The 16,258-nt window shown below is 46.6% G+C and overlaps 1 protein-coding gene across 3 annotated transcripts in view; it reads left to right on the top strand.

Annotated features, from left to right (window-relative positions):
- The window catches only part of samd12 (sterile alpha motif domain containing 12), a 62,156-nt gene that overhangs the window by 14,462 nt on the left and 31,436 nt on the right, over positions 1-16,258 (top strand). For all 3 annotated transcript variants that reach the window (XR_013131834.1, XM_077009078.1, XM_077009077.1), the window contains exons 3-4: positions 1,249-1,378; positions 9,867-10,007. Coding sequence is in view for 2 of the 3 variants with exons in the window: in XM_077009078.1 (XP_076865193.1) it covers positions 1,249-1,378; positions 9,867-10,007 (271 nt within the window). In the remaining variant the exon portion in view is untranslated. The remainder of the gene's footprint in view (positions 1-1,248; positions 1,379-9,866; positions 10,008-16,258) is intronic.

The following is a 16,258-nucleotide window of genomic DNA, read 5'->3' as shown; positions in this document are numbered from 1 at the left end:
GTTAGCGGGTTCAGAAGCCCCTCCCCCCAGACAGCCCCTCATCTGCCCACAAAACGGGGGCTGGCTTCTGCTGACTCAAGAGTCTGGCTGCTTGGCTGGATTATGTCATTGCCATATTTAACTACACCCCCCTGCCCACCCCCATGCAAATGGAGGTCTGCTGGGGCCTATGCAAGGAGGCAGGAGCACCTGGTATAGTCTACCACACTTTGGCTGTGCTGGAGGGAATGACAGTGTGGGCACCAGCGTGGGCACCAGCGTGGGCACCAGCGTGGTGGTGAGCGTCCGTGTACCCTGGCTGGCCAGTGGAGAGCGAATGACTGGGAGTGCTCAGGAAAGGCGGACTGCGGGAACACTCGGGAAGCCTTCAGTGTATTCTGCATGACTGCGTGGGGTTTTCAGTCAGAGCTGATGCCCGTGAGACCCATAATCCCCTGTCCACATTTACCTACTCTCCCCGGTTTCTGAGACCGAGAGTTCAGGTTGTGCGACTTCTCCTCTGCCTCACTGCATGCTGTGGGTGGGAACAAAGCCGAAATCTAATGCTGTTATTTCAAACATAGTTTATATTTTCCACTCACAAATTAAACACTGGATAATGTTAAAGAAAAGATCCGTGTCTGGTTTATATTTGTGTATAACTGCCATGTGAACACATTGTCAGCAACAAAAGAGACATCCCCTTTCTATATCTCTGTCTCTTCTAGACCTCTTCTAGATCTCTTTCTATTGTTCTTTTATATATGAATCCATCTGAAGGCCAAATCTGTACAAAAGTAACATTCATAGCTACGCTCAAAGACAGATCCAGTGAATTGTCAAGCCATTGGCTACATTTGGACAGAAAAGCAAAAAAACTCAAGTTAAAAAAAACCGTCTTTTTATTCACATGCTCTCAACCTGATTATAATGTTCATTCCCATCAATCCGTACATGAAAATTACACGATCACTACGGTTTGTGACCGTACTAAATCTGACACAAAACGGCTCCCTTAAACTATTGTGGCATTAAAAGTCATTTTAAGTGTTAGCAGCAGTGCTGGCTGTGTTGATCGTTGTCATGTTACATGTTCCTCATGCTGCAATGATCTTGGCTTAGTCATGGATGTCATCAATTTCTGTGCTGGCCTGCAGTAAGATGGACATAGAAGAACGCCATTTGAAGTGTGCTATCTGACTGCTTTAGACAAGTCGGCGATGTGGCGCGTGAGCAGAGTCTGAGCACGTGTTCCTCTCTGTCGTCCAGCCAGGTACGGTGAAGCTGTCCAAGCCGGTGGCCCTATGGACCCAGCAGGATGTGTGTAAGTGGCTGAAGAAGCATTGCCCCACCCAGCATCAAGTCTACAGCGACTCCTTCAAACAGCATGACATCACGGGTACGCAGGCCTCCCTCTCGCTCGCCGCGACCCCGCCAGGGTCACACACGTCCACCGGCGGTGCCACCCCGCACTTCAACGAGCCACCTCATGCATAACGGCGCAGGCACTAATTGTCATTTCCGTAACCTCTAGGATGAGGGTTGATTGCATGGTAATGATTGGCCCTGTAGGGATCTTGTTTGAAGTGATGCTTCACGAGGCAGCGTACTAGCTCATCAATACTTGATTCTAAATGTTGGAGCGCAACTTGATTGTTTTGTGTCGCTGGGCTTCGAGAGCACTCGGTAAGTTGGGAGTGATGATGAAGCTGATGAAGGTACTGCAGCCATGTTTGTCACAAATTTGATGATGGTGGCTGGACGCTTCTCTAGACTACACCGAAAATGGTTCACAGTGCTCCCAAGGTTTTTGGGGTTTTTTTTTCTTTTCTCCGTTGCTAGAGCTGACAGGCACAAACTCTGTTTAATATTGCCTGCACGATCCCATTTGTTGCCATATATGCTTCTTTATGGAAGCAATAACTCTTAAGAATTTGGGTTTGAGTGAAACTGTGCCATAGCACTATAAGCATTTCATTCTGGGCCATTGTCATCTCTGAAGGTGAAAACTTGAATAAGATGAAATCTCTCTTTAGCCATTTCCCCTCAGTTATAACACAGAGAGAACTGGAACTCTAGTGAATTCCTCTGAAATCTTAAATTTGTCTTTCAGTCCCCTGAAAGGCTCCTGGAAATATATTATATTACTGAAACAATTTGAACTGTTTGCTAATGTTTCGAGCAGTTGTACTAAAACTATTGCACATCTTTACTCAAATGGTTACAATTTGGCTCAAAGGATATTGATTACACTCTGTGTTAAGGGTCAGGGCAGTGCACATACCAATTAGCAGTAATTTATGCAAAAAATATGCAAGCGACTCAGTTTGACTATCCAGCATTAATTAGCAGAATCTAGTTAATAAGCACCAGGCCTTGCCAATTAGTCACACAATGCAATTTGCATGCCTCTCCAGTGAATGTGATGCCCTGTGCAGCTCCAAACACTTCATTAGAATAAACAAAAGATTAGCACTCAAATCACAAGAAAATATGACGAAAAGTAATTGTTTTGATCAAGAACACACGGAACACTTTCAGGAAGCCACTGGTGTAGATTAAACTCTAATCTGTGTCCATGTTTAAACATTAAATGTTTTCTTTCTAATTCCCTTGTCTGCAGGGACACGTCTAACCAAAGCGTCTTTCTCACGAGAAACCGAACAGTAATGGATCACCCAGCTAATCCATTGCTCTGCAATTATGATGCAGAAGCTAACGGGCGTCTGTTTACTGAAGGATGTCCGTTTATTCAACACGGAGGGACTCGCAGGAAGGAGCTTCGTTCCACTCCCGTGAAGTCGTACACTTGCTTTCGGGCAACATGTTCTCCTCTGACTAAACGTAACGTAAACGTGTTAGTCAGTTTCCATGAGCAGGAGAGTGCAGCCAGACGCAGGGGCACTGTCATCTCCTTCACTAGCCCATGACTGCCAAGATGCCTCCTCACTCCTGCTCTCCCGACAGACTCCCCGCGTTTGACTCCAACGCCGAGCTGTCATTAAAAATGCATTAAAGCATATTAAGGCATAATTAGATATTAGTCCCTAATCTCTAGTAATTACAAAGACAGAGGCAGTGAACGGTTGTGGCGAATGAGTTAAGCACATATCTCTCATAGTGTAGGTGTGCTGAGCTCTCTCTCTCTCTCTCTCTCTCTCTCTCTCTCCTCTCTCTCTCTCTCTCTCTCTCTCTCTCTCTCTCTCTCTCCTCTCTCTCTCTCTCTCTCTCTCTGCATTCGCTGCCGGTCCCCGGGGTTGCGGTGCAGTGGAGATCCACACAGCACAACAATGCCAACGCTAAGTACCCAGCGGGCAGCGGGGTGGAAAGAGGCAGGCTACGACACGGACTGGAATTAGCCACTCGTTCATGAAATTGTGTGAATAGGAGAGGAGGTGTTTATGCAGATGAAGTCAGTCGCTGGCATCTCTCTGTGTATGTCAGGATCGTGGCGTTTTAGCCGTGTACTGTAACAAACGATCAGTGTTTGTTCGGGGAGGCCAGAATGCCTAAACCCTGGAGGTCATGGTTTAGCCAAGCGGTTTCCTAATTAAAGGCCATTCAAATGAGCAGTTAATTGTAGCTAAATTATAGCACATTTAGATTCTGCATTTTAGTTACAACAGTTTGATTGTATTTCAGGGACTGTTCAATTTCCCCAAGATCAGAAGTAAAATTGGCTGTTTTTCTCTCTTTCACCTAAACAGAGTCAGTAAGTGGTTAGGGAGAAAATGAGCTAAGCACATATTTTTGGCCTGTGTAGTTACATATTACAGCATCATAGATTTTTTTCGCAGCTTAAATTACTGCCTCTAATCTTTGGGCTCTGGTTTTATGATTGCTTTCTGTCAATATGGCAGTTTCTATTTAAGGATTTTCTCATACTGACCAAAATTTTGTAGCTACTACTGAAAGAGGCATTGGAACAACACAGCAGTGAGAACATCAGGGCAGGCCGAGCCGTCTCCAGGTGCAGTGTGTTCACAGTGAGTGGCAGTGGTCATCTCAGTGGTCATCTCAGTGGTCATCTTATAGTAGGCTCTGTCCCTCTGAGGCACAATGTGACCCAGCCAAGTGGAGACAAACGCATATACGAGATGTTTGATGTGTGCTACGGCAATTTTGTAGCATCACAAATTACACCAGGATCAGACCTTTAGAAAGCCTCAGATTTTGATCTTCTATGTTCTTTAAGCTGGTTCCCCTCCCCAAAGCCACGGCATGGCATTGTGGACCCCGCACACGCTGGGCACACAGGCTGTGGGGCTTGTGCTTGGCAACCTAGAACTGGACTCCGTTCCCTGAACTTTGACTCTAGAACCCAACAGATGTTGTGCACACAAGTCTGGAGTTTTACCGAGATGGGGGGATGGTCAGGGTGGAGGAGGGGTGGAGAAGGGATGGAGAAGGGGTGGATGGCTACAGCAGCCAAGTGATAGAACCTAAGGCAGCCAGGCACGCCAGCCAGAGCTTCTACTGTCAGACTGAAAGGAAGCAGCTGAGATCCTCCTCTTTAACAGGCTGACTGCTCATGTCCCCTTTTGAAACCAACTCTTGAAGAGTTTTGGCCCCCACCGCCACCGTTGCCTCCTCCAAGGAATGGTGGGGGGAATTTTCTCTCAGGGTGCGGTTAAGGAGCTGAGTTTATTTATGAGACTTCAAGGTTTTCATAAAGAGACATATTGAGACACTCATGAGCTGACTCACTAGAGGTCTTGGTTAGTCAGCGAAGGGGGATCTTTTTCTCCTTCACATTCTTTTTGCTTCTTGCTCACAAAGAAACCATAAAGACTCTGTTTACACTGTTCTGATTTTCCATTTTTAAATGGCAAACCACTTGTATATGAATGTCCTCTAAAGCAAGCTGCACTTTTCAGCTTTTTATTTGGCACAGGAACAATGTGTACTGATGGACTGCTCCACCCCGCTTAGACATCACTCATACATCCCTTCAACATCCCTTCAACATGCCTTCTACATGCCTTCTACATGCCTTAAACATGCCTTCTACATGTCTACATTCCATTTTTTGCTTTTCAACATTTTGTCTACACATTTTAGCTTTGTTCATGTGACGTGAGCGTAATGTCTGGATGTCCGAGGTTAGTTTACAGGACGGAAGATCCGGATGGGGGGACACGGCAGGTTTTGGAGTTAATGATGGGATTCGGGATTCAGAGCAGACTTCAGTGACTACTTGGGTGAATTACCATATGAATGGTCTTAGGGGGGCATGGGGGTCTTAGCGGGGCATGGGGCCGTGGACCCTGATGAGGGAGATCACCAACACTGTGGGGTGAACCTCAGTGAACCTGCTGCCTATCACACAGAAGGCACAGAAAATGTTATTCATCATTTTGTCTTTGTTCAGAGGTTCCGAGCAAACTACCAGTAGTCATTTTCACTAATTGCACCTTAACTGCCTAACTGAACAAAATGTGCAGTAGTTATTGCCACTGGGAACTCCGAGCTGTGCTAAGCGCTAATGGTAACAGCCGCTGTGTAATAACGCCACTTTTCCACGAACAACCCTGCCAGACTCCTTACACATTTCCAGACCTGATTGTGCAGAGTTTTCTGGGTTTTGGTTGCAGGTGTTCCGAGTGCGTCTGGTATATCGTGATGTTTGACACGATGTCTGTGCTGAGCTCTCCGAAAGCTCAGTGGTCATTACCGCGAGAGAGATGATGAGGGCCAAAACTGCCACGCTCTGGAGTGTTACGTTTTTGTTGTTTTTTTTGTTTTTTTTGTGGCTTTTCTTTCTGGAAGGCAAAAATCAGACAGAAGTGTGAAGCTCGTCTGGAACTGCAGCTCTCAGAGTGCACAGTAGTGATCATGCTACACTAAGCACCCAGACTGCAGTGATCTCATATGCATGACGCAATAGGGAAGGCGCTATTATTGGCCTGTGCACCAAGGCAGCCAGACCACAAGATCCTGGTCTGACACATTAGCGAATGATTCACGACGCATCCAGTGGCCATCATGAGCAACAAGGATGGAAAATATAAGCGCCGTCACGTCTAGGCCTTGAACAATTAGTAGTAAACCTGAGTTTAGTCTTTTATTGGGGCTTGGGGCTGATAAAGTATGGCTGCATTCTCAGCAGCCATTAGCAAAACTTGTGTTCTGCACTGCTGCAGGGAAGGAGGCCCAACGGCGGGGGAGAGGTGTAATCTGTCGCTCAGAACCTCGCCACTCATACGGCTTTGTGCTTTCCCCGTCCTCGGTGTTCTTGTATGCAGAGCAGGCTTGTTTGGTGTGGACTGAATACAATGCTGCCATTTATGCTTACTGTTACTGCAATATGCCTTTCGGTGTATTAAAAACACATTCGTGAGCCCTCATAACCCCAAATGATTTTGTTTTGTCGAGTCACGTCAGAGCCGTGATTTGGCAGACCACCCACAGGATGATCATCTGGATTGTCCAGATGCACGCAGCTCACATTACAGAACAATATGATTTTTTTAAAGGACTCTTGCGTCGTGCAACCTTCCGTGATATCGTTATGGCAGAGGCCAAATACTGCAGTGGTAATTAACAGTGTATTGTGTAAGCCCACTGCTGAGGGGCTGAAGAACAGGCTGTGATTGGATACTGATTAATATGTGCCCTACAGAGTGGCTCTCGTTAAAGAGGAGGAGCTAAGAGTCATTAGAATAATGCCCTCTTTTCTCCAATGAAATCAGCCTGCCATTAGACGAGACCTTCCTGCTCACACTCAGAGAAGTGGAGGCCCAGTTTCTACCGATGTTAACAAAATTACAGAGGAGGGGCGGAAAGCCCGTTTTCATTCAAATATCCTCCTCCCTCTCTCTCTCTCTCTCTCTCTCTCTTTCTCTCTCTCTCTCCCCTTGTGCTATTTTAGCTTTCTCTCCTCTTTCCTTCTCTCTCTTATTCTTTGGCCTCTATCTGGACTTCCATGGCTCCAACTCTCAGTATCTTAATCTTTGTCCTCTCTTGATTAAATGCCAAACACTTTTGTCCTATCCAGTAATCAATACAGACTTAGCAATGCAATGGACCAAATGATAACAAAGCAATTTCACACATATAAATGTGACATTCAAGGAAAATCAGTGTTTGAAACTCGTGTGCTAGTTTTAGTCCGTAATTTTGTGGGTTTTACTGGCTCTCTGACTGGACTTTCAACACCTAAACTGCTTATCATATCTACAGAGTTGACCCGTTTCCTCAGTGTGTTATCATGTTTCCTTTGGATTTGGGAATCTAGCCTTTTAGCTATTTTTCCCAGCTAAAATGGGCCAGGTCTCTGTGATGAGCGTGTGTCCTTAGGGCTAAAGGCTAAAAGCCCCGTATGCATCATGATGAGATCCTTCCCTGCCTTTACGTCAAACTATTGGGCTGTTTCAGTGGCTGCCAGCCATGACGCTACAGCTATGTATGTGTGTATGTGTGTATGTGTGTGTGTGTGTGTGTGTGTGTGTGTGTGTGTGTGTGTGTGTGTGTGTGTGTGTGTGTGTGTGTGTGCGTGTGTGTGTGTGTGTGTGTGTGTGTGTGTGTGTGTGTGCGCACATGTAGGCGAGGGATTATCCCTCAAGCTACACAGAGGCAGCTGCCGCTAAACTATGTGAAGTATGCAGCAGTTTCATCTGAGGAATTTCCCTTCTCAGTCTCCTGGCTGTGCCTGGCTCTGTCCCACACAGCCTGACCCAGCAGAGAGAGTTCAGAGGGTTGGAGCCCCACCACCCTCCTTCTCCCTCTCCACGCCAGCTTCTCACACGTAGATGTAGCGGAGAAATTTGCATGTGTGTGTTTTCGTTGCTTGATATGCGTGTGCACACGCCTTCAAGTACCTTGGCAACAATTTAATGTGTTGTATTTTTAGATAAGGGACCAACAAGAGAGGAAGCTGAGCGAATAGAGGAATTCCAAACACATAGGCGTCCTGAGATCCAGTGCACCAACACGGTTGAAGTCAGGTTCTCAGTCAATTGGATAAAAATAAGTGAATATTGAAGGGAAAAGCAGCAGACATGCTGCTAGCGCAGTCACCTGGCTCTCTTCCCGCAGTGGAATAGAGGGTCATTACAGTTATCCAGAAAGTGAAGAGCCAATTTCCTTCAATCGCCCAGGAGTGTACACAACTCGTGGCGAGACTCTTCAAGCCTTCTTCCCTTTTATGGTTGGTTTCTTCCCCGTTCGAGGCGCCGCGCATGCCAGCGAGATCCGCAGCACTGAGATGAACGGCGAGTTCCTGCCTGTCTCTCCGTAGCTGCTGCGACAGGGGCTCTCCCACTCAGTGACCTTTTGAAGTTCCTGTGGCTTTTGCCAGGTACAGCTCAGAAACACTCATGAGGTTTTTTATAGGACCAGGCGATGTTCAGCGGTGTTCCTGCTTTGCTTGCTGCTTCTTTGGATCTCACCCATTTCCTCCCTTCCTCTCTTCTCAAACTCGTCTGTTTTTCCTCCTCTGTTTCCGTATATTGTCTCTTATCTCCTGCCCCCCCCCCCCCCCCCCCCCCAATGCTTCCAGGGTAGCGGGACCATAGACAGGACCAGTTTCGCCAGACAGACCTTTACTTCACGTGTTTCTAAATGTCAATGAAATTTTCATATGCGTTGACGCATTTGTTGCTTGGTGACAGTCATGGAAACACCGCTGCTGTTGCTATGCTTTTTTTTATAATCAATTATCTTATGAAATAATTTCTATCTGACATCGCCACCCCAAGGCCTCTTTGTGTTTCCTATTTACTCTGGTTCATTATTCCATTGTCAGACTTTTCCCCTCCTGTCTGTGGCCTGCGGAGACTGACCGCAGTTTCGGTGCGTGGCAGTGTGTCCATCTCCAGCTCACTGCCACACTTTCCCTTTTCATTAGTCTATTCACATTTACATATGTAATCTGTATCATGTAATGATGGCTTGAGGTCTGCTGGCCTCGGGAGCATCAGATATGCACACATGCCTAGTGCACTTTGCTTAGAAAAGCCCTCTGGATGGAGCAAGTTGGAGATTCAACCTATCCAGGCTGGGGCAAGTTGTTGCATCAATCTATCCAGGCTGGGGTAGGACAGTGGCCTTCCTCCAGTGAGCGTACTTTACAGACAATCGTAGCTGATAGACGCTGCCAAGGAGCATGAACGGAGAGAGGTGGAGTTGCAATCTCCTCATGCAGGCCATGAGACCAGAGAAGAGGAGGGAGGGTGGTGTTTGTTTAACGTCAACGCTGGACTCCTGGCCACCCCGCCCGCCTCGTGCTGAATGAAGACAGGGTTCTCCGCCTCACTCAGGATGCATCTAACATTCCATGGCGTAACTAGACTAAGACCTTTTCCTTTAAGATGAGCCTTAAGCCAGAAGTCGCATTGCACTTCAGCATGCAAAAAACAGCAATTATCAGCTCACAATGTGAAATTTCATATGGCTGGGATTATTCAGCCTGCCCCCAGCAAGTGAGTCATTAGATTTGGAAAACATTGAGGAAAGTACACAGGAAAAAAAAAAAAACAATAAAATGTGGTGAACTTCATCTGACCTTGACCAGTCTTCAATCTGGAGCAAATGTTTCCAGTCCATTTACCTTCAGTAATTATGGTCTTTATCCTCGTTATGTCCTTGTAGTGTATTGCAATATCCAATCCAGTGTTACATTCAGGACCTGTTATTACAGCCCCACATCTACTCATCTTCCTGGGTTCAGTGCATATGAGGTATATGTGGTCAACCTGAAGGATTTATGACAAGGAAATAGTTAGAGTTCTATGTAAACACATTATCCTGCATTGTAATTAGTGTTGGCATTGATTATGATGCTGATTTGTTTTTCTCTGAATTAGAGTGTAAGAGAAGTTCTTATGTGCGTGTGTAATGTGTGTGTGTGTGTGTGTGTGTGTGTGTGTGTGTGTTTGCCCACATAGGCCGAGCTCTGATGAGGCTAACAGACAGGAAGCTGGAGAGGATGGGGATTATACAGGAGAGTCAGAGACAGCACATCCTACAACAGGTGTTGCAGCTCCGCGTCAGAGAGGAGGTCCGCACACTGCAGCTCCTCACACAAGGTACACGCCCCACACACACACACACACATTACACACCACACACACACATACACACACCACACATTATACACACACTATACACACATTACACACTGCACATGCAGAACACACCCCCCACACACATTACACACCTCACACACACCGCATATTACACACACACCACACACACATTACACACCGCACATGCAGAACACACCCCCACACACATTACACACCACACTCACACATACACACACACACACACACACACACACACACACCACACATTACACACACACCCCCACACACATTACACACACACCCCCACACACATTACACACCACACTCACACACACACCACACATTACACACACACCCCACACACATTACACACCACACATACGAGACACACCACGCTCACACTCGCACACAAGACCACAAACACATCAGTAGTTGTTTCCCTGTTTACATCCTGTATGTGGTATTTCAGCATAATTAGGTTGATTCATGAATTGGGACCATCATCCATGGTTTTTAATGTATATTTATGTATGTTTATATGTGTGATAACAATTACCTACATTGGGCTTGTTAGAGTATGTTGGGTTGTTGGCTTGTCATGTGGGCTGCATAGACTATAAATATATCACACATACATAGTGTAAATATATCACACATACATGGTGTAAATATATCACACATACATGGTGTAAATATATCACACATACATGGTGTACACTGGCATCCAATGAATACATCATTAGTCCTAAGTTTGCTGACTTGAGAAAACAACGGAAGTTTTATAACCACCAACAAATAACAGATGTGACTTCAGATCCTGCTTGTCTTGAGTGTCGTCTCATTTGATTGAAGGCCATTTTTCCAAGCTTATCATGTGTTTATTTCCATAATGAAAATATGTCAGATGAACTGTTGACTTGATTTTGGAACACTGTGACATAGGACCTGACAACCACTTAAATAGAAGAGCATGTTTTTCTCTTCCTCCACTCATAGACTCAATACCCAAACACCATGCTGTCCTATGTCTACTTCTTGACTGGCATGTGAATAGACAGCACAGCAACAAAGAGGGGTCCTGATTCTTGACCACTAGTTCACAGCTTGAGAAAAGTGGGTGCAGCCGCCTCAGGACAGGGCAGCTTCAGACTCTGACGGGGAGGAGAGGAGAGGAGAGGAGAGGAGGAGAGGAGAGGAGGAGAAGGGTGGAGGAGAAGAGGAGGGAACAGGAGGGGAGAGGAGTGTGAATGCTAGCCCATAGCTCAGTTCCGCTTGTCAGTGTGGGGGGGGGGGGGGGGGGGGGGGGGGGGGGGGGGGACACGGCCTATTTGGCAAAAGGCAGACTAACCCTCTGTACAAACAAACCAAATCAGAGCACGGAAACTGGCAGAACAGAGAGTGTCTTTGTGTAATACGCTAATGAAAGCAGGCATTTGGCATACGATTAGCAAGGTTTATTGTCTTGAAAAGTAACAAAAGATCGGACAGCCTTGTCGCAGAGATACTCACAGTAGCATAAGCCAGCAAAGTCACTCTCAATGTTCATTAGCCTTAGCATTCAGCCGACAGTGACGGCAAGCAGCTCCCCCAGCAGTGTCGTGAGGATGGACAGTAATTAACCTTTAGGGCCCATTGGGCCATGGAAGCAAAAATAATGAGATTCTGGCTCCCAGAATGTCAGTGGGACTAAGAGAAAGTTGTAGCTTTATCAGTTACAGCCAGTCAAGCAGTAACGGGCCTGTACTGCCCCATGGCTCAGCGCCGAGGGGTTCTTGAGGGTCAGTCTGGCCACCCCACCGAGGACAGCAGTCACTTCCCCTTTCCGGCACCGCTCCAACCAAGCAGACATAGTTTTAACGCTTAAATCAGGGTACGCCGGTGTAACGTACCTTTTGCGTGGATGTGTCAGAACCTAATGACACGTCCCGTTATTTCAACTTGATTTGCATGTTGGCTCTTCACTTCTGACATCGTGTGAAAGAACATTTGTGCAGCATCAGGATGGAGGATGTCGTAACAATAAATAACCAGCTTATCCATGTTGGCGCGTATGCCGTGAGGCTAGCACAGCAGATGGCGGGAATGCAGAAGTTGGTTGTTTATCGGGCTTATGAAAACTGTTTGTTCCTAATCGTTTTGACACACATACTTCTCATTAGTGGTTTATAGAGTGCCTTCAAATCTGAAAATGTGAATACATCAAATAATCATTCATAGCAGGAAGATGGAGGCACCGGGCCACTAGATGCTAAAATAGATGTGCCTTCAGTAGTCATTCGTTTAATGAAACTCGGACAACTTTGGAAACAGAATATCTGAAGCCTAAACAAATCAAGCTTTATAAACAGTTCATCTTTTTTATCTTTTTATTCAGTTTCCCTTCAAGTGAGGGTTTTTTTCTTGCATGCCTTTAGACTGGTGATGAGGTCTACTCAGTGTTCACTGATATTTTGATTGTTAATGAACTTATTACTTAAGTATGAATAATTCACTGGGGTCAAATCTCTGTAGTTTTAGAAAGGTTTTCAGGTTGTCTGCCATTAATTACACTGGACAGCAATCCTCATAGCAGGCCATCACAGCTCATTAATCAAACCCTTGGGACACTCACTGTGACCAGAAATATGCTGGCAAGGATGGAGAAATCTTTTATCACTAGAACAGCTACTGTAAAGGAGATGGTACTAAGCATCATATTCAACTTTCCAAAAATCTCAGCTCCTAGATAGAATAAATCTTGTTTTTGTAAGCTGTTTCTGGTGTGCTGGGTATATGTAGGGTGAAGAAAAGTCTTATTAGTGTAGTGCTGTGGGTCCCAGTGGGGAGTGTTTTAGGGGTAAGACCTGATGTGTAAGAGGACAATTAGGTTATATCGCATGATGTATTTCTCATATTCCTTAAAGCACAGATGCCACTACATTCCCTGATCCCATTGCTTATTACCAATTTCAGTGTGCAGGTCAAACAAGGAGCCATGTAATCACCTCCATATTAGCAGTAAAATTGTGATCACTGCATAGTTTGTGATTTCTGATACCGATGGTATTTCTGGTGTGTTGTAGTTGAGGCAGTGTCAATCACAGCATGTCTAAATGTGCTGGGTGTTTGGTGGAGACCCTGAACGTCCTGGGGGTCAGGAATGAAACCCACTGCTGTCATTATCTGTCAGAGCTTCAGAGACTGCACTGTCCTCCTCAAGGTCAGGTTATCTCTTTTCTTTTTAATTGCCTTTGCTGGTGATCCCCACCCCCCAAAAAACACTGTCCTGTTCGTGAAAATGTGATTAGGTCTCACTGAGGAAGGAGTAAAGATCCAAACAAAACGAGCACAGCAAAGAGCAGCCCGTCATGTGGCATGGCCATAAGAGCAGGCCGTCATGTGGCATGGCCATAAGAGCAGCCCGTCATGTGGCATGGCCATAAGAGCAGCCCGTCATGTGGCATGGCCATAAGAGCAGCCCGTCATGTGGCATGGCCATAAGAGCAGGCCGTGTGGAGACACGCATCTGAAAACACTCTCTTCTGACTCATATTTGACTGTAGCGTGGTTTGGCGGTTTTTGGACACGTTGCATGGTAGGCGTGTCAGGCGATGAGCACGATGACGCTCGGGTCTTGCTGCCGAGGAAATGGTGCCCTGTGGTTGAGGTAGCCACCCATCACGACACACAGGTGCCAAATCTCCACACAGAAACAGGCTGTAATGCCCTTGATTTGTGTAATGCCCTTGATTTGTGTAATGCCCTTGATTTGTGTAATGCCCTTGATTTGTGTAATGCCCTTGATTTGTGTAATGCTCTTGCTAATTATTGTGTGTGGAAGAGACCATCTATACACAGGTCTTCCCTGTCGTGAATTTCCCTATTTAAGGTTTGGGCCGATTAAATGCTAAACCTTCCACTCACGAGAAGCAACACAGACTTTGAGAGTCAGTCCTACTGAAGAGAAAAATAACATCAATGAAGCATTCAGTGTAGGGATTTAATTAGTGGTCGATGCTGTTGAGAACTGTTATAACTCTAGATAGCTCGTACAGCTACTGCGGACACACATTTTAGGGGAGGATTATCAGAAATATTTTCCTGCTGCCACCACCTACCTGAGCCTAAAATACCTTTGGCATGAGGAGATGAGCACACGCTTCCATCTTGGCTTTAAGCTGCGTGTTCTTTATCAGTGACTGAGGGGCTAATCTTGGACTGCCACGTAACTACCCTGCAGGTAGCACGGCTTGGCCGCAGATCTCATTGGCCTTGTTCGTCCAGGGACCCAGCCGTGTGTGTGTGTGTGTGTGTGTGTGTGTGTGTGTGTGTGTGTGTGTGTGTGTGTGTGTGTGCGCGTGCGTGCGTGCGTGCAAACATACACTTCCCTGCTTGTGTTCATGTCTGGTGCGCTAGTGTGTGTGTGAGAGAAGTGGGGTTCTCAAGGACAACAGGAGTGGTGAAGCGTGAGTGACGTGTGTGTAGTCCTGGTGATGAAGCATGTCCCCTTCAGCCCGCTGCACAGGGCAGGGACACTGGCAGGGAGGAGTGTGTTGGTGCTACGGCTATGTCAGCCCCCCCTTCTTCTGGAGAGACCCCCTCCCACAGCAGAGTACAGCTCTGGGACAGCCGAGGTCAGGAGACTGCATGCGTTGGTTGGCCCAAGCGGTTTTTGTAGGGGAGCTTCCCAGCATCAGGGCGGAGCCGCCTCAACTAACTGCATTGAGAGAACCAGGAACGGACCGGTGGGCGTGTGGCGGTGTGGCGGGAGCGAGTGCGGCCCCCGCAGGGCTCGGGTTGCAGGGTCCTGAGCCTCCATCCGCTGCCTGCGCTGCATTAGAAAGGCGCTGGCCCAGTTCCACACAGTCTGGCCCCCGCCTCCCTCTGGACCCCGGGGGCCTCGACACGCCAGGGCACGCAGACACACCCGTGCAGGAACACTGAAGTGTGTCCGGTTGAATCAGCACTGGGCCATGAACCTCTCTAACAGAATCGATAGTGAGAGCATTTAAGCGGCGACGGACGGATCATCTCACCCACCCCACCACCGCCCAGGCCCCGCCCCACCCAGGCCCAGTGAGATCCTCAAAGGCTCCTGTCCTCTCCGATCTGGCCCACCACTCCGGCCTCCACCAGGCTGCCTTTATTAAATTGATGCCAATTATGGGGAGATTAGGATGAAGATCTGTAAACCGCAAGAGAGACAGAGGATTGTGTGTGTGTGTGTGTGTGTGTGTGTGTGTGTGTGTGTGTGTGTGTGTGTGTGTGTGTGTGTGTGTGGTTTAGAGACGCATCGTTGGGAGAAAGTGGAGGAACTCAAAATAAGCGTTCATGCAACAGGAAAGTGAACATGCAACCAAATGTAAGGCATAACAATTAAGACATGATTGATAAATATGCAATATTTATTACATACATATAAACTGCAGTAATATTTGGAAGATTTATAATTATTATTATAATAGTTCTGATAGTATCTCTAAGGTGTATATACACATATCTGCACATTCGCCTCCATTTCTGATCCACTGTGCTTGTGTAAGCACTGCCTGAATATAATACAGCATGTAATTAGTGAGGGAGATTTCTCTCCCGTGGTGTGCTGGCACGCCCAGTGTCTGTTCTGCTAGGCACATTTGCGGTGCATTGTCAGAGAAAGCCCTTGAGTTCCAGCTACTCATATCACTTGGCTGGAGTTCAAAGTTCAGAGGTCATGGCTGGTGTTCCCAGTTCTTCAGTATTGTGAAGAGTTCTGGGCCAAAATGTGTCAGTCATGAGTCAAGCGTAACACCTCATGACTGTCCTGTGCACAACGCTCCGGTGCTTTGTGTTTGGGACTTTGATTATCAGCTTGTGTGACGAGCCTTATTCAGCACACTGATTTATGATTAGACATTTTCTTTATGGATTCGTGCAGGTTTTTGACAAGCTGAGCTAATTTGTTCCTTTTGCTTATGTTAGCCTGATTGTGACTTTTCTGTGCACTACTGAGTATGATCTTTCCTGCTGCGATAACACACACACACACACACACACACACACACACACACGTCTACGTGTGGTCTCTCTCTAAAACACCAATCCTCTAGCTTTTTTCTTTCTTTCTCTCTCCTTGCTTTCTCTCCTGTCTTTTAGTCACTTTCTTCCCCTCCCTTTTCTCTTCCCCTGTTCTCTCACTCCTCCTCCTCTGTTCCTCCGTCTCTCTGCGTGTTCTTCCCTGTCTCATTTTCTTCTTTTCAATAGAAATCCCAAAACATTTTCAAACGATAAAT

The sequence above is a fragment of the Brachyhypopomus gauderio genome, chromosome 6 (assembly GCF_052324685.1).
Source record: "Brachyhypopomus gauderio isolate BG-103 chromosome 6, BGAUD_0.2, whole genome shotgun sequence".
NCBI lineage: Eukaryota > Metazoa > Chordata > Actinopteri > Gymnotiformes > Hypopomidae > Brachyhypopomus > Brachyhypopomus gauderio.
The sequence above is the reverse complement of the archived record's forward strand: the minus strand, read 5'-3'. Positions and strand labels throughout refer to the sequence as shown.